The 23,176-nt window shown below is 32.4% G+C and overlaps 1 protein-coding gene across 2 annotated transcripts; it reads right to left on the bottom strand.

Moving 5' to 3' along the window:
* Nucleotides 1-3,154: 3,154 nt before the first annotated feature.
* On the bottom strand, nt 3,155-22,654 carry LOC148600202 (endoplasmic reticulum resident protein 44-like). 2 transcript variants are annotated; one of them, XM_088557413.1, is made up of 13 exons: nt 22,494-22,654; nt 16,910-16,979; nt 16,505-16,544; nt 16,006-16,075; nt 15,399-15,444; nt 14,578-14,762; nt 12,902-13,017; nt 12,445-12,502; nt 11,827-11,943; nt 11,064-11,175; nt 9,933-10,080; nt 9,366-9,474; nt 3,155-6,011 (listed from the first exon to the last, which is right to left on the bottom strand). In XM_088557413.1, exons 1-13 carry the CDS (start codon nt 22,548-22,550, stop codon nt 5,862-5,864), a joined length of 1,278 nt encoding a protein of 425 aa, XP_088413539.1. In that variant the 5' UTR covers nt 22,551-22,654; the 3' UTR covers nt 3,155-5,861. The 2 variants fall into 2 exon arrangements, with proteins under 2 accessions (XP_088413539.1, XP_088413538.1); XM_088557412.1 differs by lacking the exon at nt 9,366-9,474 and adding an exon at nt 9,191-9,314 and having other exon boundaries at nt 4,033-6,011.
* Between the last annotated feature and the right edge of the window lie 522 nt (nt 22,655-23,176).

The following is a 23,176-nucleotide window of genomic DNA, read 5'->3' as shown; positions in this document are numbered from 1 at the left end:
ATGTATTTTACTCTTAGTTATAAGTATTTTCTGTAGATTATCATGTTTTGATTATATTCTGATGTACATCTAAAAAGGCTGTTCTTTATAATGACCGACAATGGCTTATTTTGACAACTAAATCGGACCAAGGCATCGACGCCCACTTCTATCGATCGTCCCCTTCTTGTACAGAATGTCAAAATGGGTGTGTCCCTCTCAGTTATGCTGGAATGTGAAAACTGAACTTAAAACATTAATTTCATTTTCATGTTATGTACTTTGTATCATTCGCATATATGTAAGGAAATTGAAATGATTTAATTAGGGCATTTATGATCAATGGTTATCATGGTTGGTTTTGTCAGCGAGTTCATATTTAAGCAATACAAAGTCCCCGGTTTTGTACAACTAATTGTATAAAACCTAAAAACTTTTAAAATATATAAGGGGGCGCCCATGTGATTCCTGGAAAAAATTGGAAATAAATATTCCGTCCTCCGCTGATCCACTACCTACAAAATAGAAAAAAATCTGACCTCCATATTCTACCGCGAATACAGCTATTATGATGAAAATAAATATTCTAAAGCCAATGATTTTTAAAGTAGACTAGCTACTATTTAAAAAATATCCTTGCTATATAGCCGTATAGCATATGAAATTAAATTTGTTTGATATACTGGCTCGACTGAAACTGTTAGACACCCTTCAGAATAAATTTAAATGATTTTCCCTAAGTATCTTTGGCCATGGACGTATAATTCGAACTGCATATCATATGTCCCTGCTTTGGCCGAAGTCCTATTCCTTCACAGGCTTCAATATCCGATTCTCAAGCCCGACAAGTATCATTTCTGTCTGTTTTAACGTCAGTATCTAGGTTTATTTATTGAAATATTGAAAATACATGTATAGCACAATAAAAAAAACACGTTCAGATAAGGGGTTCTTCTATTTCACTAATATTTAATTGTTCTCGGGGTCTTACGGGAAAATCAATGCTATAAAACTCACTGTTGACTAAGGCTCCTTCATCATCTTCATCATCATCATCGTCATCATCACCGTCATCATCATATTAGTTCTCGATATAAAGTTCGACTATCAAACACTCATTCCGCTTGGGAACGATTAGGCCAGTGAAACAAAATAATGTCTATTTCCTGCTACCATATAAAATATATAACCTATGCTGCTACCCTACCATTCCTAAACAATTTATGGCCATATTATATCAAGCAATGTTGAAGTCTAGATTGTTCAATTCCCCAATAATGTTTTTACGTACCCTATTTTTGCTGGTAGCAGGAAACAATACTATTATTATTATTATTTAGGCCAGTGATTCGACGAACAATAAGATATAAGGACCTATATTTTCTACTAATTAGCATTAGATTTTTCCACCTATATTTGTATGACATTTTAAACATTTTTTGATAGAAAATTTATGTAAAATTAACTGTAGGATGCTGTTTGTAGAGTTTATAAAAGTGTTACAGACAGAAGTCTAGTGTCGTCTAACTACATTCCGGTGATAAATGACGAGGAGAAATACCCCGCGTGGAAAAAAATTTCCATTTTGCTTCATGATCAACCCTTGTAAGTAGTAGTATATACTGACGCAGCAGATACTGGTAAAAACTTACTTCAGGAATGATAGTTAAAAAGAATTATCCATACGCAACTATAATAATAATAACTCAACATACTAGCCGCAGTAGCCAGCATTTTACGAGTTTCCGGGCGACTTTCATTCAGATGATCTATCAAGGGACTTCAAAATTCTTGGGTTACCATGAATGTGTCACTTCATTTCGTAATATACCCCATGCAATACCCCTATGCAATTTTCTCAGTGTATGAAGTCTTACATGCAACTCTGAAACCAGAAAAATTACAAACTAGTAGTAAAGCTCCCTAGCCTAAACAATAAAACACATCTCTGATAGCAGCTTGAAATACCCGTACAGGTCCAACCTAAACAGATTAAACACGAAAACAACATTCAAGCTGGAGCTAAATCTGACCTTGAATTAAAGCTGAAATGTTGGATACTGAATAAGATTTGGTCAGAATGAAGAGTGATCAAACAACTTGAATAATGGCAATAAAATAAGAAAATATTTAATGGACAGATAAATGGACTTTGATTTCTATATCAGGGCATGATCTAGATGGAGAAATGAGCAAAAACGTCTCCTTGTTTGTGCCCACTTGTCCCATTTGTCTTTATCAGGGAGAAGTTTTTGTAATAGATTAATTAGACAAAAATGTCAATATTGCAATTTTTCAATTATAATTTACCAAAACTTCTTTGATGGCTAGATTAAGTCCAGCTATTTGCCCCCAAATTTTGCCTGTTGATGGTAGTAGGATAAATACAAATAAAAAAAGCTTACCGAAGTATTATGACATAAGGTTGAAGCATTGTACACGGACTAGACATTGCCACTAGTGGGATTAATACACACCCTACAAACCCTCAGCCTGTTGAACCCTGTACATATGTGGACCATTGTGGACATACAATTCATATTGGACACAATTTTTTTGTGGTGGATAGGCTACACTTAAAATTTGACACACAATTTGCTGCCATTTCTAATACACCCAACTCCAAACAGCAATCGGTACTGTTTTTTGTTGACAACACAATGACAGAGAATGACAATTTCTCAACATTATGCACATCTCCAGCTTCTCCATATGGTAACCTTACATTCGATCGTGTATCATAACAATCCTGTTGGAGTTGTGGATAATTCATTAGACCAAGTTCCAAGAGTTATCATTTCTACAACATAACATAAATATCTGACAATATGCACATCCCAATATGGTATTCTAATGTTTCATTAAGTTTCATAACAATCCTGCAAGTTGTTGAGGAGCAGTTGCAGACAATGCATTCATGAGACCAAGTTGTTGCGGAGCAGTTGCAGACAATGCATTCATGAGACCAAGTTTTGCTGAAAAATGTCTAAGTTCAACTGCCATCATTTCTACAGTACGGTTATATAACACCACACAAAGTTTTATATAACACCACACAAAGTTTCGTAACAATGAAGCAAGCTGCTAAGAAAGTAGTTCCGACAGACAGGGTGATACCTATTTAACCCCACCTAATGGGGGCTAACGATAATGAAAATATTAAAGACACATATGACACATTTTAAAATCAATTTTATTTCAAAAACAAATTACACACATGTCAGACATGTCACATTCACATCATAAAAAATCATAAACATCGTTCAAAGATATAAAATCACTTCCATCCAGCATGTATACATGGTCTCTATAGACTAGGCTGTGTTATATAGTAACAGAGTAGTGACTTCTGCTTTAATACACAAATTAAGAAATATGTCAAATAAATTAAAATAGAGTAATCAAGGGTACCAAGATTTTAGCGGAAATCAAACGAATGTAATCCAGGGACCAGACATGGAAAATTTGTTCCAAATTACCACAGAAATAACTGAAATAATGCACTTTTTCTGGATATTTTTCTTTACTTTTCATAGATGTCTAAATTATTTACTTAACAGTTATAAAGTTTCAGAACAATAAATAGTTGAGAAAAATTGCATTTCACCAAAAAGAAAACCATTAAAGGGGTAGATCTAGGGTAAGGGACATAACTCTTGAAATCAGTGATGTTTGTATCATATTCAACTTCACCAAAGCCTCTCAAGCTTTTGTTTGATGAAGAATAAAATCAATCCAAGTTAATTAGATGCTTACTTAATAGGGATGTAAAATGCTGCATATAAACGTTCCAATGATTTTTAAGAGTTGTGTCCCTTACCCTAAGTCTACCTCCTCAAGTATAAATCTTTGCACATTAAAAAAGATGGATTCTGAGTACATGTACTAAGGTATAACACAGAAATCTATTATAACTTGATTTAGGAGTAATTTGTTTTTAACTTGTGAGTTTACAACCTGGCATATAAATGATATACATAAGGAATGCAGAAATAATTCATTCAAAACTACATGAAAAGGGAGATAAGCCGTCTTAAAATAAAATTGATATCCTTTCTCATATTCAAACAAATAACAGTATTTATTCATACAATTTATAAATTTGATGACATTCGTATACTGAATAAGCACATTTAACTAACATAAAAAGCTTTTTTCACGGATAAATGACTGCATTTCTATCTTTCAAGTAACAAATCTATACATGTACATGTATACTTCAGAATAACCTTCCACACAGCACTTGACATTTATACAATTTTAAATTTCCAATTGAACAAATAACAAAAAAATATTAACTTTGATAGACACAATAATCGTAAATAAATAATTCTGCCATAAAACAAATATACCATTTGTCAAAATTAACTCTGTCTTGACAGAAAGTTATGTAATGTTTCCAATCAACATCCTTATATATAATAGAACATTTCTATGTAAAAAGATTGGTTTACTCACTGTTCATCTGACAAAGTTATTATTAATATCTAAAAATACTATCCACCACCACTGCTCACAGAAAACAGAGTCAAGGGAGATAACTCCTGACCCCATTCTGATGAAGCTTCAAGTTCAAGTGTTCCAATCCTCAGCCTTTCTAGTTCCACAAAATAAAAACCTTGGATGCACTAGCAGGAAGAATCTGTCCTGAATTTGACCGATCTGATTTTTAAATTAAAGTTTTACTGGTTGGAATTTTTACCATTACTTTTTCCTGGCTCCTCGTCTAGAGCCAAAATTCTTGACCGAGTTGTTATTTATTACTAGTGATATCTAACCATTTTTTTAGCACCATCTGGTGGATAGAACTACTTTAAGTCAAGTATGACTAATATTCTGACCAATTTTTCAAGAAGAAATTCTCCTTTCTGCAGCCAAGGTTATTTTTTAGTGTAGCGGAAATGGCAGAGTAGTTTCGACTGGTTATGTTCTTAACCTGAAGCAAAGCTGATAATATTTTACTTAAGTTTATTGAAATGATGTTTTTTTTAAATTAAAAAAATTAACAAAATAGAATGAACTATAAGAAACAAGGGTGTTATATTTCAATAATGCACCAATCTAAATATATATTCTAGTTACAACAGTATTAAAATAGATGGACATTTTTCATGGGAAATACCCTTTTAATACATTTTCTAAAGCTACCATAATCATATACAAATAACAATATTTAACTTGATTGCAGGTGTCACTTTTATGCACACATTTAGGATTACACTTGAATATACATACAGATTGCAACCCAAACAATAAAATGCACCTATAATGTACATATACATGTAGTTTAAAAATCTAAACATTGCTTTATAAGTCTATCACATTAATTTTTATTAGTATACTAGAGCACCCATTTAAAATCATATAATAATTACCTAACGACAAAATGGTGAGTCGAGTCAAATGGTTTTGTTCAAACTAAAACCTACCCTTTTCTTATGTATCTAGAAAAGAACTATTTTAACAATGTAGTTATATAACCAAATTTTTGTTTGAAATATACAAGAATTTTTTTGCACAATTATCAGTTTTCTATCAACGATGGTGCACACAAATAATACATCTCCCTGACAGTAAAAAAAAAATTAGTTCTCAAGCATAATTTTACAACATATTTGTGATTTTCTATGAAAACATGCTATGTTTAAATTTATGTAAATGAACAAACCTCAAAAACTTACTTCTTCAAGTAAAATACAAAACAATGACTAATTCCAATTAAAGAAAACACTAATTTACAAAAGAAAGGTCAAAGGTGACATGAGACAGCAAACTTTCAATGCCGAAATGGTTGTAATGTAATAGAATTTTAAATGTTACAAAAAAAAAATCCCAATGATTTTAGAGTGCACCATGAACCAATCAGAACAAAACCTGTCCCTTTATAATTCATCCCTGAGTATGGTATATCTGTTACGTGATGGTGCTAGTTTGATGAATGACGATTCTGGTGGCGACGTGGGCTGTTTGACTTCCTGTTGATTACTGTCACTCTTGTCATGTGGCAAGTGTCCTGTTGCTTCCTTTGCCTCCTGTAAATAAACAACGTTGTATTCAATAATTAACAATATAAAAATCAACAATCATTATCAGACATCTACTGCATCAAACCAATGCTGTGAAGTTCCAAATAAGCATCTCAAATACTGTATAGCGGTTTAATTTGGCGGGTGTAAAATTTGGCGATTTGGAGGTAAAGAAGTATGCAAAAAAATTACGGCAATTCTAATTTTGACAATTGCTCAGTTGTGCTCTAAGTACCTAAGCTCAGAGTTAATCTTCAATTGAATGGAAAAAAAAAATTGTTTTTTTTTTTAGACAGACCCCTGAATTATGTCAAAATTAGCACCATGTGAAAATTTTCCACTAGACAGCTTATTTAAGCCAACACCAAAAGCAACACTGAAGGTCTTCAGTCAGTGCAAAAAAAAAAAAATATTTTCAGCTTCCAGACTGAATCATTAATACAAGCCACGAACTTAAATCAGATCCTACTGGTAATTTTCAGGTCTCTTACTTGTAACTGGTAAATGATCAAAATATTAAACAAAAATCAAGAACGAACATTCCATTGAGCTAATAAGCTGTATTTGCAAATTAATACTTTAGATCTTAAGGAGGTAATTTGATGCTTACATGAAATTGATGTAAAATGCTAAATACAAACGTTCCAATGATTTGTAGAGTTGAGTCCCTTACCCTAGGTCTACCTCCTTAAGAAAAGATATCTTTGTTTTTACATCTGAAGATAAGACAAATGCCTATCTTCAACAATGGAAAGCAAAATGTCATAGCTATATATGAGCAGTAGATAGAACTCATCCAAATCTCTAGTTTTCTAACTCACTTTCAAAGTGACATGCATCTTTGTTAGTAAACAATACAATATCCCATCATTGTATGTGATTTTATCAGCCATTAAAAAGTAGGTACTGTTCATAACGAATACCCCAGTGACAAAAATGGCCTGAAGTCAACATTTCAAGAGTTGCTATTATTAATATACATTTAATTAGCCTTAACAATGAAAGAAAATAATCAATTAAAATTATATGCATGGTGGGGTCAAATAAGAAGTGCCTCATGCCCCCCAACCCCCACTCCCATACATTTATTCTAGAATAGTCCTAATAGAACTTGCACATTTTCAGTATGTACACAACCACTGTGCCAATTTTGAATAACATTGGTTCATATAATTCATAAACATAATTTTGGGTTATAGAAAACAAATAAGAAGGTTCTCCCTAAGGGTGATGGATGTATGTACAAAGTGACTACTAGACCTGCATTCTCCATTGGTGATGCAGATCAAAATACACATGGTTAAATTATAAAAAAAAAAACAATAAAAAATATATCAAGTTACATTTTCCTTGAAAAAGTAAAGGCAGGGAAACTGCAACCATATATAAGCAAAGAGACATTAACTGCAGATTTTAAAGTTAACCATTCCAGATTGAGAATGTAACCCTTTCAAAAATGCATATGAAGCAACACCACAAAGACAGGTAAGAAAGACATAAAAGGCAAGCATAGAATAAAGAATCAACAACAGAGTTAATCAATCCGACATATCAGCTCCGTAAAATCTGATTGAACAATTAAAAAAGTTGAAAGATGGTTTTACAGCATAATGGATAAGAATAAAGCTTTAATCATGGTAACGGTACAACTAGACCAAAATGCACATGCGAGGTACATGAGAAATAAAGAGGAAATACCAGCATAAACATTAGAAAGTGTTACAATTATGAATTATGGAATCTTGTCATGAATATTTAACTCATAAAGCCTTTTATCAATTCCTCTGCACACACAATACATTTCATAGAAAATCAATAAATAACAGATACCAGTACAAATTCAAACTTTGACCTTTGAATCACTGACAGTATGATTTCAGTTAGACAGGACGTAATTCTTAAATCTATTGCACAAAAGACAATTATTGAAGACCCTCATAACTTAATACTAGACTTGACCCTAATACATAGTCATAAGTTAGAGCTATAGACTGGTCACCTCATACATAGTCATAAGTTAGAGCTATAGACTGGTCACCTCATACATAGTCATTAGCTAGAGCTACAGACTGGTCACCTCATACATAGTCATTAGCTAGAGCTACAGACTGGTCACCTCATACATAGTCATTAGCTAGAGCTACAGACTGGTCACCTCATACATAGTCATAAGTTAGAGCTACAGACTGGTCACCTCATACATAGTCATAAGTTAGAGCTACAGACTGGTCACCTCATACATAGTCATAAGCTAGAGCTACAGACTGGTCACCTCATACATAGTCATAAGCTAGAGCTACAGACTGGTCACCTCATACATAGTCATAAGTTAGAGCTACAGACTGGTCACCTCATACATAGTCATAAGTTAGAGCTACAGACTGGTCACCTCATACATAGTCATAAGCTAGAGCTGTAGACTGGTCACCTCATACATAGTCATAAGTTAGAGCTACAGACTGGTCACCTCATACATAGTCATTAGCTAGAGCTACAGACTGGTCACCTCATACATAGTCATAAGTTAGAGCTACAGACTGGTCACCTCATACATAGTCATAAGTTAGAGCTACAGACTGGTCACCTCATATATAGTCATAAGTTAGAGCTATAGACTGGTCACCTCATACATAGTCATTAGCTAGAGAAGTAGAAAAGAAAAATTATGCATTGTGAGAGTCAGGATAAAAAAAAAATCATAAACTGTTTCAAATTTTTGCAAATTAGAAAATTACCAAATGGTTCTTGATATAAAAAAATTCCAAAACCTTCAAAACATTTCAAAAGTGCAATATCTACTGAAGATACATCTCTGCTTTGACATTATCCTCTTACATATTATACCTGCCTCAAATTAGGGATTGAAAGGTTTGACATTTTCCTCTTACAGGCCTTTCCTGCATCGTATTAGAAATAAAAAAAAGACATAAAAATTAGATAACAATAGACAGTAAAAAATCCTTTGCAAATAAGAGCACACTTGACCTTAGGTAATGAATGAAATCTTATGACAACATGCCATGACTTATGAACAGTCATGAAATTATTCTCACTCTCAAGTAAGGACAACCATTTCATTGCCACAGCATTATGAGACCAATACTAAACTCGACATCTAAATTAAATCTGAATATATAGAACCTAGCCATCATGCAGATAAACAACACCCAACACCACTAACTTACTCCACCGGGGGGAGTAGGTGTTGGAGTCGGGTAGGACTCCGTAGTGTCTGGACCGTAATGATACTCTCGATGTAATTTCCCAGAGTGTAAATCAGCTACAAACTGGCCGAGTAAACCTGGTTTTCTGAAAGATAAATTAAGAGAGTGATTATAAGAGAGAATACAATAGACTTACCCCTGGTGCTGCTTCTGTTGTGGTTGTTGGGTCAGGTCCGTGGTGGAATTCTCTGTGTAATTTGCCTGAATGTAAATCAGCTATAAATTGGGGTAATAACCCTGGGGTTCTGAAATAAAACACTTATATTGTTATGATGTAGTACTAACATTATTTCAATATACCGACTTTAAAAGAAAGCATTTCTGTAGTTAATGGAATTAAAGGGAGCCATGAGCCATTTATCACATTCCAGCCGCAAATGTCTCATAGAAATCAGGAAGTTTTACAAAGAATAGTAAAGAATGACCCGTATAATCCTGTTTGCACTAGAAAATGTCAATTGTTAAATTCTTCTCCCCATCATTGCAGTTTTGTTACAAATCAAAATAATACTAATGTACATTAATAAAACTGCGCATTCACATATGTCTCATGATTTCAAGCTTGGTTAAGATACCAAAACTTATGTTATAGATATGGGAATGGAGACATCTAGTGTTTAAGAAAGACACTGAAATATTCTGTAAATTATTTTCGTGAATTTCTTATTGGCTAAAGGATTTTCTAAAAGGATCCAATACTTACTCTAAATCTTTATCAACATTATGAGGAAAGACATACATATGTCTAAAACTATCTATAGCTAAAACTGGTAAATCTTTAGCAGTTTTTCCTAAATGATGTAAAGGATGAGAAAATTTGGATCCATCTGCAGTCAGGAAATTGACATTATCTGAAGAGAGAAAACCGTGTAGATATGTATACAAATGCACATGTTAAAGCAAAAGGGTAGATTCTGCTTATTACTTCTTAGTTCTTAAGTATCAGTCTTTGTAAGAATCATGCATATTACACCACAAAAAGGCTACTCATTTTTATTTTTCTTATTAAGTTGCTTTATAGGTCTACATGATGAAATGTATAATCATTCATTCAAATCTGTCTACTCTTATGAGATAACTCACATTGAAAATCTATTAGTTTCTATTACATTTCAGTATCATTTACAGAGTTATCTCCCTTAATTTTGAATTCTGCAGTACATTCTATTTAATTTTTATCCCCTAAGTACAAAGGTTATATGTATAACCCAATGTTACTTGCTGTTTACTATAACATTCCTAACAAAATACCAAAAATAAAAATATGTAGGCATTCCAACCATAAATCACATTTTGCATGATTATTATCTGGAGTGTTACTTAAAACCTACAACAGCATTTCATTTAAGTACTATTAATTTCAACAAATATTTAATGTTTTTCCAATTATCCTTGGAATATATGTTTTTGATTTTCGCTTGGTTTTTGAGATTCCTTTGATTACTCTTACAAATGAATAGAATACAAGTCAATCAGTTAAAAGAATGCCACCCCATTATCATTTACATTATCAATGGCATGTGAATCAAGAAATAAACTTGGTGTGGCCAAATGTCGTTTTCATTTATACCAAGAAAATCTTCCAGAATTGATAATACAACAAAAATTATTCTTTGAATCTTGAACTCAACAAACATTTCAAAGCACTGAAAATCCCTAAGCTAAAAAATTTGTCTAGAAAAGTCCAGGCAGCTTTACATCTAGGTAAAGTGGTGTCTTATAAACCAATACATGTAACACTGAAGAAAATAAGAAAATGTATTATTCAGTGCATGACTGGTTTGTGTGTAAAGCCTCATTTTAATGCTAAATGTGACTTATAATGTGCACTCACTTTTTTCATGCATTAACTGTTTAGAAACTTCTGTATTAAATCTTTCTATAATACTCTTGTCATCAGGGTTATAAAACAAAATCAGAAATGGCAGTCCTTCTTCTGTTAATTCCTGTTAAACAGAAAGATCAAATCAAAGTGGTATAACCGAATACTGCCAATTCAGAAATTAATGTGGTGTTTGAATCACAGCTTAAAAAGGTAGACCTTGGGCAAGGGACATAACTCTTGAATCATTGATTTGTTTGTATCATATTCAATTTACAAAAGCATATCAAGAAGAAACCGAATGAAATCAGTCCAAGTTACTTTGATGCTTACATGAGATTGATGTAAAATGCTGAATACAAACATTCTCATGATTTGTAAGAGTTGTGCCCCTTCCCCTAGGTCTACGTCCTTAAATGCATACGAGTAGTATGTTAATACAATTAAAACCAACAATATAAATTAATAATCTAATTAACTGCTGTTTTCAACTTGTTGTAAAAAATTATATCACATTTGGTAGAAGAAAATAACGAAAATGGGGAAATCACAATATCAACTGAACACAATTTACACGCAAATATCAAACGATAAAAGGTACATGCTATGGCCTTTAGTTCTGGCTTTTTCATCCCAGTTACTCTGTAACAGTTCATAGAACATTGTGGCAAAAGGATGAAATTTGATGTGGAATTTCCATTAATTACCATGGTACACATGTATTTGTTTATAAGATTCATGACTTTCAATGAGTTATAACTAGGACTGTTCTTACCTCTGCATTTTCAAATGTTATCTCTCTGACTAGTGGTATACACTTGTCTGTAGCCCATTGGTGGAGGTAGTCATAAGACAATAGGGAACCTGTGTAAGCCAGGTCCTCTCTGTGTGTCTGCAGATAAAATTGAAGTAATTATTACTTTGAATAGTTTATTAATGTAAACTTTTTTCAAAATGAAGAAACCTTATAAAAAGCATTTAAAAACATATTATTATTATTGTCTGTAGCCGATTTCACCAAAGTCACAAGTGTATCATTAATTACTTAACAAATATTACACTTAAAATATTTTGTGAAATCAACTATAGGCCAACAAAAAGGAATCTATTCAAATTTTCTTTTTGTATTACAGCATGACTTTGCATATGCAGGAAATGTTTATACTACTTGATGACAATCTGTATTTTTCACAGTATTCTATGGAAATGATCCGTAAAATCCTCAACTTCCTGAAATTTTAACAAAAGTACTAAGGAGATATTCACAATCCGTAGAGTGTAATTTGCTGTCAAAATTCGTAGCAAATACAGGAGATCTGTACAAGTAAACAACTCTGCTTATGGCATTGTTAGTTATTCTGTTTAAAATAGTTTTGTACTAAATTTTACTTACATGAGGAGCTCTGTAGAGCACTGTATCTCCACCAGTTCTTTCAGATTCTGATATTGGTCTAAAAAATAGACATTTATCATAAATATGTTCCAATACAATAGAACAATTATGTAAGTTAAAAGAATCGTTTGCTTAAAGATTTATGTTTGCAGCATAATAATCTGCATAAAAATTCAGAAGAAATGTTGAAAACTTAAATAGCATCATTTGTATTTTTTTTAATGTGTTTGTTTTCTATATTCATTTTCTTTACTTGATCTCCATTCAATGAATAATAAATACTGGATATTGTTTATTATTGTAGATACTTTTGGTTGAACTAATATCAGTTAATGATAAGAAATTGAAGGGAAACAAAAAAGGAAGAAATTCAGATCAAATGATTTAGACAATTTTACAAAGATATATCAGCAATCTTCTAAGTTTAGACAAAAGAGTAAACCGATGATCAACTTACCCCAAGGCAACATGGAACTGGCAGGCATCTCTAAGGACATTGGCAACTTTGGCAAATATTCTGTACTGCTCAGAATCCTGGGTTCCAAAATACCCTATCATATGCCTCTTATTTGTCTATCAAAAAAAAAAATAAAAATAAAATAAAAATATGTGATAACTTTATTTCTCTTTTCATTTTCAAGACACATAGTATATTTGTATTTCCACTATGACAAAAACTAAATTAATCTCTATTCAATTATATACAATATGGTGGGGTCTTAACTGACTAAACAAGTAGTGATAACCCAGCTTTCAATCACAATAAAAGGAAGATAAACAAAGTCATTGGGAAACAGGAAGTTGTTGTTGAATTTATCCTAAGTGAATATCACCATATGGCATACTTACAGGAACAATGTATTAAAATTTCAAGTTGCCGTGATGAGTAGTTGCTGAGAAATGTGTGACAAAAATTTCAACGAAGTCCTCAGTAGACAGGAAGTTATAGTCACATTTTTTTTCATAAATGAATCCCACCATATGGTATACATACAGGAAGAATGTGTTAAAATTTGAAGCTGCTGTGATGAATAGTTGCAAAGAAAACTAAAAACAGAAGAATATTTACTGACGGACACACAAAAAAGGGTAAAACAGTATAACTATTTGGTTTGTTGAAAGATCTTGGGATTGCTGTAACCATAGCAATCACTACATGGTTGATATATCAGAGTCAATATGTACAAAAATTTAAAATGTTTTTATCTTTATCTTTAGTAACAGGAATTAACCAATTAAACACTTTCTGGAAATTTGTATTCTGAGTTAGAAAGTCATAGACATTTGTACAAAATTTACTATAATATGTAAAGCAGTGTGTGTTATTCTCCTTATAGGTCGTAAGACTTGTTCTGGATCTGGAGTTCCTACTGTTGAAAGCATTCAAAATGAAAGACCAGTTTATATTTAGTTTTCTATTTACACATACATCAATATGATGCATAGTTATCTGAATTTTCCGTTTTGTTTTATTACTTTAATATTAACATTTTCCAAAGTATAGAAATAATTAAATTTCATATCTTTACACTTTTACAGCTAGTTGAAATAGACCAGTTCCAATATCAATACAAATTCAGGTAGGCCTGGAACAGGTCTATTTCAACTAGCTGTGGAAGAGGTTTCCATTGATAAGATTGTAGTCTTTACTCTAAACATGACCATGTATACCCTAACCAGTTGAATGAAAGTTTGGGACCAATTCTCATGAATTCATGGGATCCTGTTATATGACCTACAAGTCTTTTTTCATGGACCATTTACGCCTGTGAACCTCACAATTGAAAAAATAATAGAAGTTCAAGAATAACCAGCATTTATAAGTTGAAAATTTAAGGAGGTAGACCTAAGGTAAGGGACACAACTCTTACAAATCACTGGGACGTTTGTATTCAGCATTTGACATCAATCTCAAGTAAGCATCAAAGTAGCTTGGATTGATTTCATTCTGTTTCAAACGAAAGCTTGATAGGTTTTGGTGAAATTGAATATGATACAAACATAACAGTGATTTCAGGAGTTAAGTCCCCTACCCTAGGTCTACCTCCTTAAATGATTAAAAGCAGTAGAAAGTAATTTTCCGAAGCAATGCAACTCGTTCATGTTTGTGGCACTGGATCTAGATATACTTACATCAATTTCATCCAAAGATTCTAATGTTGGAGCAACTTCTACAACATCCTTTAATTGCTCCTTGATGAAACTGGCCAGGGCATCAACTGATCTCTGACCCCTGTATTCTTTTTTCAATGGTTCTCCATTACGGAATAGTTTTAATGTTGGATATTTACTTATATGATATTGAGCAGCTATTGTATCTGAAATTTCCAAATGGAAAAAAATAAATTTATGAACTGGTATTCACTGCACCATATTATGGTTAAATTTCTTTCCTGTGGTCAGTTTCTCATTACCCAATATCAACACAGAATCAATTTCACTCTTAAAAGATTCTGTGAAATCTATCAATGACTTGTTTGGCAATTAAAACACTAAAAGGAACAAATTATACAACATATCATTTTTTTTTTGTCTTACATGGTCTGCATCTATATCAATTATTCATATTAACTTGTACTTAAAGGGTGAAAGTTCAACTTTAAAGTAGACCATTAACAATACATGTAAATATACACATCAGTCCCTGGCAGTAAACAACTACACAAAATAGCTCTTTCTGTTACACTATTTCCAGTGAATCCACTTATAGCTATAACATGTATCACACTTAAAATATACATGTAAAAGTAGAACTTATTATTACATGTACATGTACATTTACACATCAGTCCCTGGCAGTAAACTAAACAGAATAACTCTTCCTATTACACTTCCTTCCATTTCCAGTGAATCCACTTATAGCTATAACATGTATTACACTTAAAATATACATGTAAAAGTAGAACTTATTATTACATGTAAAAGTAATTCTAACAGTGTCATTCTAAACTTACTTTCTGTATCACAGTCTAGCTTTGCAAACGTTATTTTTCCATCTTCCTGTAAACAGAAATATAAGGCTATTACAATGCTGTCCTTTGTAGTGTAAATCAAAGTGTGCTTTTTGGTGAATGCTTTTTATCAGGTGAGGAAAATAAGGGAAGATACACAAGTTTGTGGATGACTGACTTCATGGTTTTGAGGTTTTCAGTATACACACATTAATGGGAATCTCTCTATTGTTGGGAACCAAATTTTGTGGTCTAGCTCACCAACAAAATTAGTACCCCGTGAACAATGGTAGTCTAATATATAGAGAAGAGCAGTATTTATCCTTCATTTAATCATTCAGAGAAACATTTTATAGTCTATATCATCTGAAGACTTCTGCCTTTAATACCACTTTAATTGAAATTCTTGCAAGAATCAAGAAAGTAAAATAAGTTTTTAATCATAATTTGATAATATGATCATAGTTTCAAGGTCTAGTGTGACCTACACCCACAATTGTAAAAACATATAATTGAGAGTGTTCATATTATGAATACAGAATTCCCCACATCACTCACTGTAGTATACAGTATTCAAATTAAATCTGACTATTTAGTTGATGATACAAACCTTAATTTCCTCTTTTACTTTACTAGAAGCTTCCTCAAATACAGGTTTTAGTATTTGACTAAATCTACACCTGAAAAAAAATAATGTTTATACTTATTTTTATTGGTATTATGAACTTAACAATGAAACTATGTGTATAAAATTTGTGTTTAATTTTTCTCCTTTGAGAAAAAAATAAGAAAGCTTATCGTTTACTGCCAATGTTTAAGTAGACAGCAACATCATAGGTTGCCAGCACTTACATGTATGAGAACACATACTACATGCTGTAAAATATGCAGTGATTGGGATTAGAGGGGACCCTGTGCCTTTTATCACATCCCAGCTGAAAATGTCCCATTAAAATCAGAAATTTTCACAAAGAATGTCCTATTGAAATTCTGATTGTTCATTGTCAAAATTTTAATCCCAATCACTGAGTTCAAGTTCGATAAATGTGATCTCTGTCACCCGGTGATTACACACACATTAAAAAAACCTACAATTTAATTCAACTTACCAATCAGCATAAAAATTTACAAAAACCAACTCGCTGCCCCCTAGAACAGAATAGAACGTTTCATCATTTTATCATTGTTGAATGATACCAAAAGTGTTGTCTCATTAAAATGACAATGTAATATGTACATAAACCCCTTGTATCTCTTAACTTACTATTGTATAAACTGTTCCATTTATTTACGTACATGTCAATGTAAAATATACTTGAATTTCTCACAACTGAAGCAAATTATCCACAACATAGAAAATTAAGGTGGTTCCAAAGGTCATAAAGTACAATCTTATTTCAGATGTACATGAAAATTTGTACAAATGAATGTCACAAAAAAATATAATCTTTTCTGTGACTAGAAGTAAGTTTATGCACAAATCCATTTCAGAAGAAGAAATATAATTAACTCACCTAGTACTGACTTCAGGTTTTGTTGATTCAGGGAAACTACATCAGAATATACAGGTGAAAAACAATTCAACTGGAAAATAAATAATTGACAGGTTAAGTAGCTGTCTTTGTAAGAATCATGCAAAATCTGAAGAATGTGATGCACCCCAAAAAAAGGTTACATACTTATTATTTTTGTAATTAAGTTGTTTTATGGGTCTATATTGTGAGATGTGTAATTACTCATTCATATCTGCCTGCTCTTAGGAGATAATCAACATTGAAAATCCAGTAGATTCTATTGTATTTGAATGTCATTTACAGAGTTGTCTCCCCTAATTTTGAAATCTACAGTGCATTCGATATAATTTTTATCTCCTATGAACTTGGGTAATATGAAAAACCACATGTTACTTTCTGTTAACTACGACATTTTAAACAAAATATCAAAATAAAAACATGTAGGCTTTCCGACCATGAATCACATTTTGCATGATTCTTATGTGGAGTGCTACTTAATTTTGAAATATCAAAAGCAATACACTGTGAGTTTACTTTAATGAAAACTAAAGTTTAAGTCTGGAATCGATATGTAATTTGATAAACATGTTTCAGCCACAAGTTTTTAGAAGTTAAGCATTATATGAGTTACATTTGTATTGAATTTCATGAGAGTCTGAATGGTCAGTTGACAGAAAGTGTACATTGTACATAGCACTTTATTTCAACAGCTGTCAAGTCTTGGAATTAAAGAAATATTTAGGATTTGTGGGCAAGAAAATTACTTAATCTACTAAATACTAATTTAGAACTGAGATATATAAATTAAAATATTGACAGTCTTGACCTGCATTTAAATTTCATATCTATATATTTTTTCTAACATATTGATTATTGCATCTTTGAAGTGAAGTTTTACTAATATTTCAAATCAATAAATGTACATTTAGTCAGTCATTTTCTACCAAACACTTATCAGCTGTTACTGTATTTAGTTACATTATTATATGCCCCAAGGGAGGTTACTCATAACAAATGCCATTTTGTTACAAATCACAAGTAATGCTTCAAGGAGAATTGTCCATTGTTCATGGAATTTATTCTTTTGATTACTCACCACAATTAATATACAATGTATGAAAAGTTTAAACAGCTTAAAATTCCATTTGAATCAAGAGTTCTATAAACTAAAAAAAGTTTGACTAATGTTCTATGACCAAACCAAATCGAAATCACATAAGATAAGAAACTGCTTATACTGTACATAAAAAAGCCCAATACATGTCATGAGCTGAGTCACCATCATATATTTGTCAGCACTGAAGTGTCTTCAACACTAATCATGTTAAACACTACACTCTGGGTTATGAATTTCCAAGTGTAATGTCCAAATGATAGCATATACTGCTGAAAAAATGGCCAAATTTAATTTGCTGAAAAAAAATTGAAAACTTCTCTATAACAGGATGTGTACATCTTCAACCGGTGCACCTGGTCCATGCTCCCAGTTTTTAGTGGAGTCCGAGTTGCTCATTTGCTTTTGTTACTTTGTATGTATGATTTTAGTTACTTTATGTTCTTTGTTGTGTATGTCCGTTTTCCATGCCTGGTCTTTGTCCCTGGGTTGCATTTTTTTGATTACTTCTAAAACCTTGGTCCCCTTGATTACTCTTTCAATAAGTATATAACCATTTTGCAAAGTTTGAATAATATTGCTTTCATACTTTTGGCTTTATAGGTTACACAAAGTAGGGTTGAGCACCTACTAGACATGCTTTCACCTTAGGTATAAAAAGCCAAACTTTTGCTTTTATGTAGAAAATGCCCTATATGCATAAAATAAACACTACTACAAAAGCTATTTATCTAATTAATGCATAAATGTCTCCATGGAACACCTGTTTCAGGAGCATGAATTTTGTAATTGTTAAAATAATTTACATGTAAATGACTAAATGTCCTCAACTGTATGTTTACAGATACAAGTGTCAACTGTAAAACTTGAAATGCGTATGTTTAGATCTATACCCCCAAAAAATGTATTAAAAAACAAGACTTTGAGCATGCAATTCTCTTGAACTATACCACAATTGAACATATTAACATGTGATGTAACATGTAGATTATTTATTGATGTAAATTCAGAAATTTCGAAGTGCATTTATTATTGTAATTTTACACCAATGTGCATTTCAAATTTTTGATTCATCAGTGGCTATGAACTTAATATGTCAATTATACACATATTATAAATACCAAATCTGAGTTGTCCTATTCCTTGCACAAATTTTGATTGCAACTGGAAATATGGAGGTGTGGGTAGGGTCAGGGTTCTCACTCCTTCCAAAAAATTGCAAGTCCCAGGACTCCCTTGCCACAAAAATGACAAGTCCTGTAAGGAATTCAGAGAGTCCAGGGTTCGACGTTAACTTTTATATTCACTTGTCCAGTCGGGCAAGTGACATATGTGATTCACTTGCCCGAAATATTGAAATACTTGCCCGGAACTTTGTGTCACTATATAGTGTTTAAACCAGAAACCCTTGTTTAATAAGACGTGGATGGCAAGAAACTGTTCAACTATAATGCAGATGACAGTGGTTTAACATAAATTGACCATTCTAAGATTCGATTACAGTGATACATAGAGTTAGACACCATGATCAATCAACATTGTTGAGTATACTATTTTCAGAGAATTCTGTAAGGCAAATAGAAAATGTACCAGTCAGACAAAGGATACACAAAGTGATGGCAAAGGTCAGCTCATGTTGTCCTGTCAGAATTGCACCAAATACAACATGACATATTCATGAACCTATGTAATACTGATTACCATTGAATTAAATAAAATTGAATAAAAATAACTGTAAACACATTTTACTAAATTAAAATGAACCTGGATATAACATATTTCAAGACAACTCAGTTTGTGAAAGTCCTTTAAAAGACCTTTAAAAGACACAAAATACCTTGTCCAACAAATTAAGTTTGCAAAAAAATGTTCAGTAAACTAGTATATGAATTCAGAAACCATGTTAATTACTACATGTACGAATTTCTCTGAAAGTAAAGTATTCATGTGAGGAGTTTTTATTTCACATCTTTAGTTTAACAAACGGACAACAATAACTATCTTCAATAGAATTTTATTTCTCTTTTTCTCTCATATTTTCGAAGTTTTCGATACAGATTTCTTACAGTTTTCCAAAGTAAGAAATTCCATAAATAAATCGCGATGTTCAATTGGATAACGAAAATAGATGTACAATTGGACGCATCCGATTGGTCGACATTAATATCATACGATCTATTTTTGGCAAAGGGAAAATCAGAAAACTATCCAATGATAATCTAGGTCAGCAAGGTCGGGAAGAACGGCGAAAAATACAGAAGTAATTTTCGATGTTTTAGAGCTGCGATGATCAGAAATAATGTAATTTGGGCACATATTTTTTTCACTTGCCCAGTCAGGCAACGTTGATGTCGTTTTTAATTGTCCAGACCGGCGATTCACTTGCCCCGGGCAATCGGGCAACCGTTAATGTCGAACCCTGGAGTCCCAAGAAAAGTGAAGGGTTTTATGTTGTAAGTTTGTACTGCCAACGGTGGTGAACAGATTTTTTTAAAGTCTTTGCATCACGTACAGATAACAAGTTTTTGTTCACCTTCTTCAAATTTCTCCGACCACGGAAACATTTTCAGCCACTGCATATGGAATATTTTAATTTTCTTTGGTGTACTGACTGTACAAGAACTAAATTCTTCCTCTGCGTTGTCCAAATGAGGACAATACGGTGACCTTGTTAAGTCGTCTTCTGCTGAAAAAAGCTTTGAATTTGTCCTAGACATTTCTGATATAAAGTACGTTTCAAATATACCCTACATATATATCCTTATTTTAATGATTAGTTGTGTTAAACAATTTCAATCTTTAATGGATGCCGATAGATATTTTCACGTATGAAAAATAACTCTTCACGAACCTTGCTCATAACTATCTATTTTTAGAAATTTAAATGCACACATTGTATATGATGTCTCCGATGTGTGTCTGGTCATCAAATGGACTTTAATTAATTTTAACGCAATACTGGGCAGTTAGGAAGTATTAATCATCAATAATATTGATTATCTTTTCACATGTTATATTTGCCGATCGTTAATACCACACGCTAATCATCTGAGCCCCTGTTTTATTGTGCCGGCGGCTTGGATTAATGTTGGACAAATTAACAATCAAATCAACTTCATGTTGAGTAATCGTTTTACTAGTGCAGGTTTAGGCCATTGGATTGAGAATTTTCACAAATCCCCTGGACTCCCATGTTGTGATTTTCAAGGGTCCCCAATTAATTTTGAGGATCAGGGACCTGGATGCTCAGGTCTCTGAGAACCCTGATGGTAGGGCAATTTAGCCTTCTGAGGCAGAGCCCAATGGTTCCTACTCTGGCAGATGAACACAGAAGGGTTCTTAAACATGCGAAGAACATGGTATCTTTCTCACCACGTTGTGACAATATAGCCTGACGACCCCAGCATGTAACATGCCAGGGGTAGCCCATTCCACCATGATTCAAAACATGTCCCCAAATTTGTAGAAATCAATTTGGTTACTATAAAGGCTACAGGTAGTGTCTTCCTCATTATTCCTTAATAGGGAGGTAACTCTGTTGTATTTGAAGATCTAATGGCAACAATTAAATGTGTACATTGTATGATCATAAACAATAATAACTTCATCTTCAAACATTTGTACAAATCAGATTATGCTACATATACTACAAAAATGACATGACAGATAAAAAATGAACTTTTTCATAGCAAGGCATCATACAATTGATTTACTTTGATTATGGATGTCATCAGGAGGACTGAATACTAGATTGCCTTCATGTAGACTAGAGTTTCAATACACCAATTAATACCGGCCTCATATAAATTTTACAAGTATGCTGTACTTTTGCAATACAAATCAAAACGGTGACTTGATAATCACATAGCCAACAATAATGAAGACTATGCATACTTCATAAAATATGCAACATCCAGGCATTTAGTATACCTTGTCTTGAACATAAATCATGCTTTACTTTCTAAATTTTCATCAAAGCTAAACACTACATCTCTATCTATTGAAAGTTATAAAAATGTAGTCAAAATACCACCTAGACAATATGTTTCAAAGAAGTATACATGTTATTTGACCATAACTCACCACACATTTTAAACAAACTTACTTTCAGTTGTGGCAAAACCAGACATTCTTGCCCAAAGCCAACTGTTTTACCAATAAAATTACAAGTATTTTGCTGGCTCCCATAGATGAAAAAATTTCAACTTAGCAAAAGTGGTTAATCTCTTAATGACATGAAAACCGACTTCCTTCTAAAAAGTTTAAGGGAATCATCTAATGTTTTTTTGCACGCACTTAAGACTAATTCCTTACACCAGCTGTTTATGTCTTTGAGCCTAAGCGCACAGTACATTGCAGTCACGTTAACATGACCAATGCGACAGTTAATGAGTTATGGTTATCTGGGATCTCGAGATCAACATTTGTGTGCGTTATACGTGTTTATTTTACAATGACACGTTTTCTTACCAAAAGTGACACTAATATAAAGTGTACAGATATCGTCTGTCTACAGAGATTCCCCATTTTCGTTGTTGTTATGCCTTGGAACAGGTTTACGTTCCTTTCGTCTGATTAATCGATCTGGACACCGGAAAGCATAACAAACATGGCCGGTTTGTCAGCGTGTAATCTCGCAAGGTCGTGACACCAACAAAAATATAGATTTTTTTTTTTAAATACCACGTCTTCATAAATTAAATTTATATGTTATTAATAAGAAATAATGTAGGAATAAATTCGATTTTGTGCAGTTTTCTTTAAAATAAAAAAACACCACCAAAGCAAACATCGGGTCATCTCGCCCCTTCCAGAATTCGGCACTTCTTTGATAGACTGTCCACTCCCCCATCCCTTAATGTACTAGTAGATCATGTCTAAAGTCTTTTGCCTATAAATTTTTCTTATTTTCTGATAGGTAATCTTTTAATGAACATATTGAAATTCCAATAAAAACAGGTCACAAAGTTTGTTTTTAAGATAATATTTCACACTTTTAAAACAAGTCTTAATTAATTGATAAATTTCTTTAAAAATTGTATGAAGAACACATGTATAACTTTCCAATTTCCAAAAAAAAAAAAAAAAAAAAAAAAAAAGATGGGATCACCAAAATTTTCCCTTGTAATTACAAAAAAAAATCATATAACATT

This window comes from Perna viridis, chromosome 13 (genome assembly GCF_037379345.1).
Source record: "Perna viridis isolate PV_CMFRI_1.1 ecotype Kerala chromosome 13, ASM3737934v1, whole genome shotgun sequence".
Lineage (NCBI taxonomy): Eukaryota > Metazoa > Mollusca > Bivalvia > Mytilida > Mytilidae > Perna > Perna viridis.
This window is presented reverse-complemented; position numbering and strand designations above follow the sequence as displayed.

What these genes read in the sequence shown, in the direction of transcription:
- LOC148600202 (XM_088557412.1), bottom strand. Translation starts at nt 22,550, where the DNA reads ATGGGGAATCTCTGTAGACAGACGATATCTGTACACTTTATATTAGTG. An exon ending in CAGTTCCATGTTGCCTTGGG is followed by an intron (nt 12,503 to 12,901) that starts GTAAGTTGATCA and finishes TCTATTTTTTAG; the next exon opens with ACCAATATCAGAATCTGAAA. An exon ending in TAACATTTGAAAATGCAGAG is followed by an intron (nt 11,176 to 11,826) that starts GTAAGAACAGTC and finishes TCTGTTTAACAG; the next exon opens with GAATTAACAGAAGAAGGACT.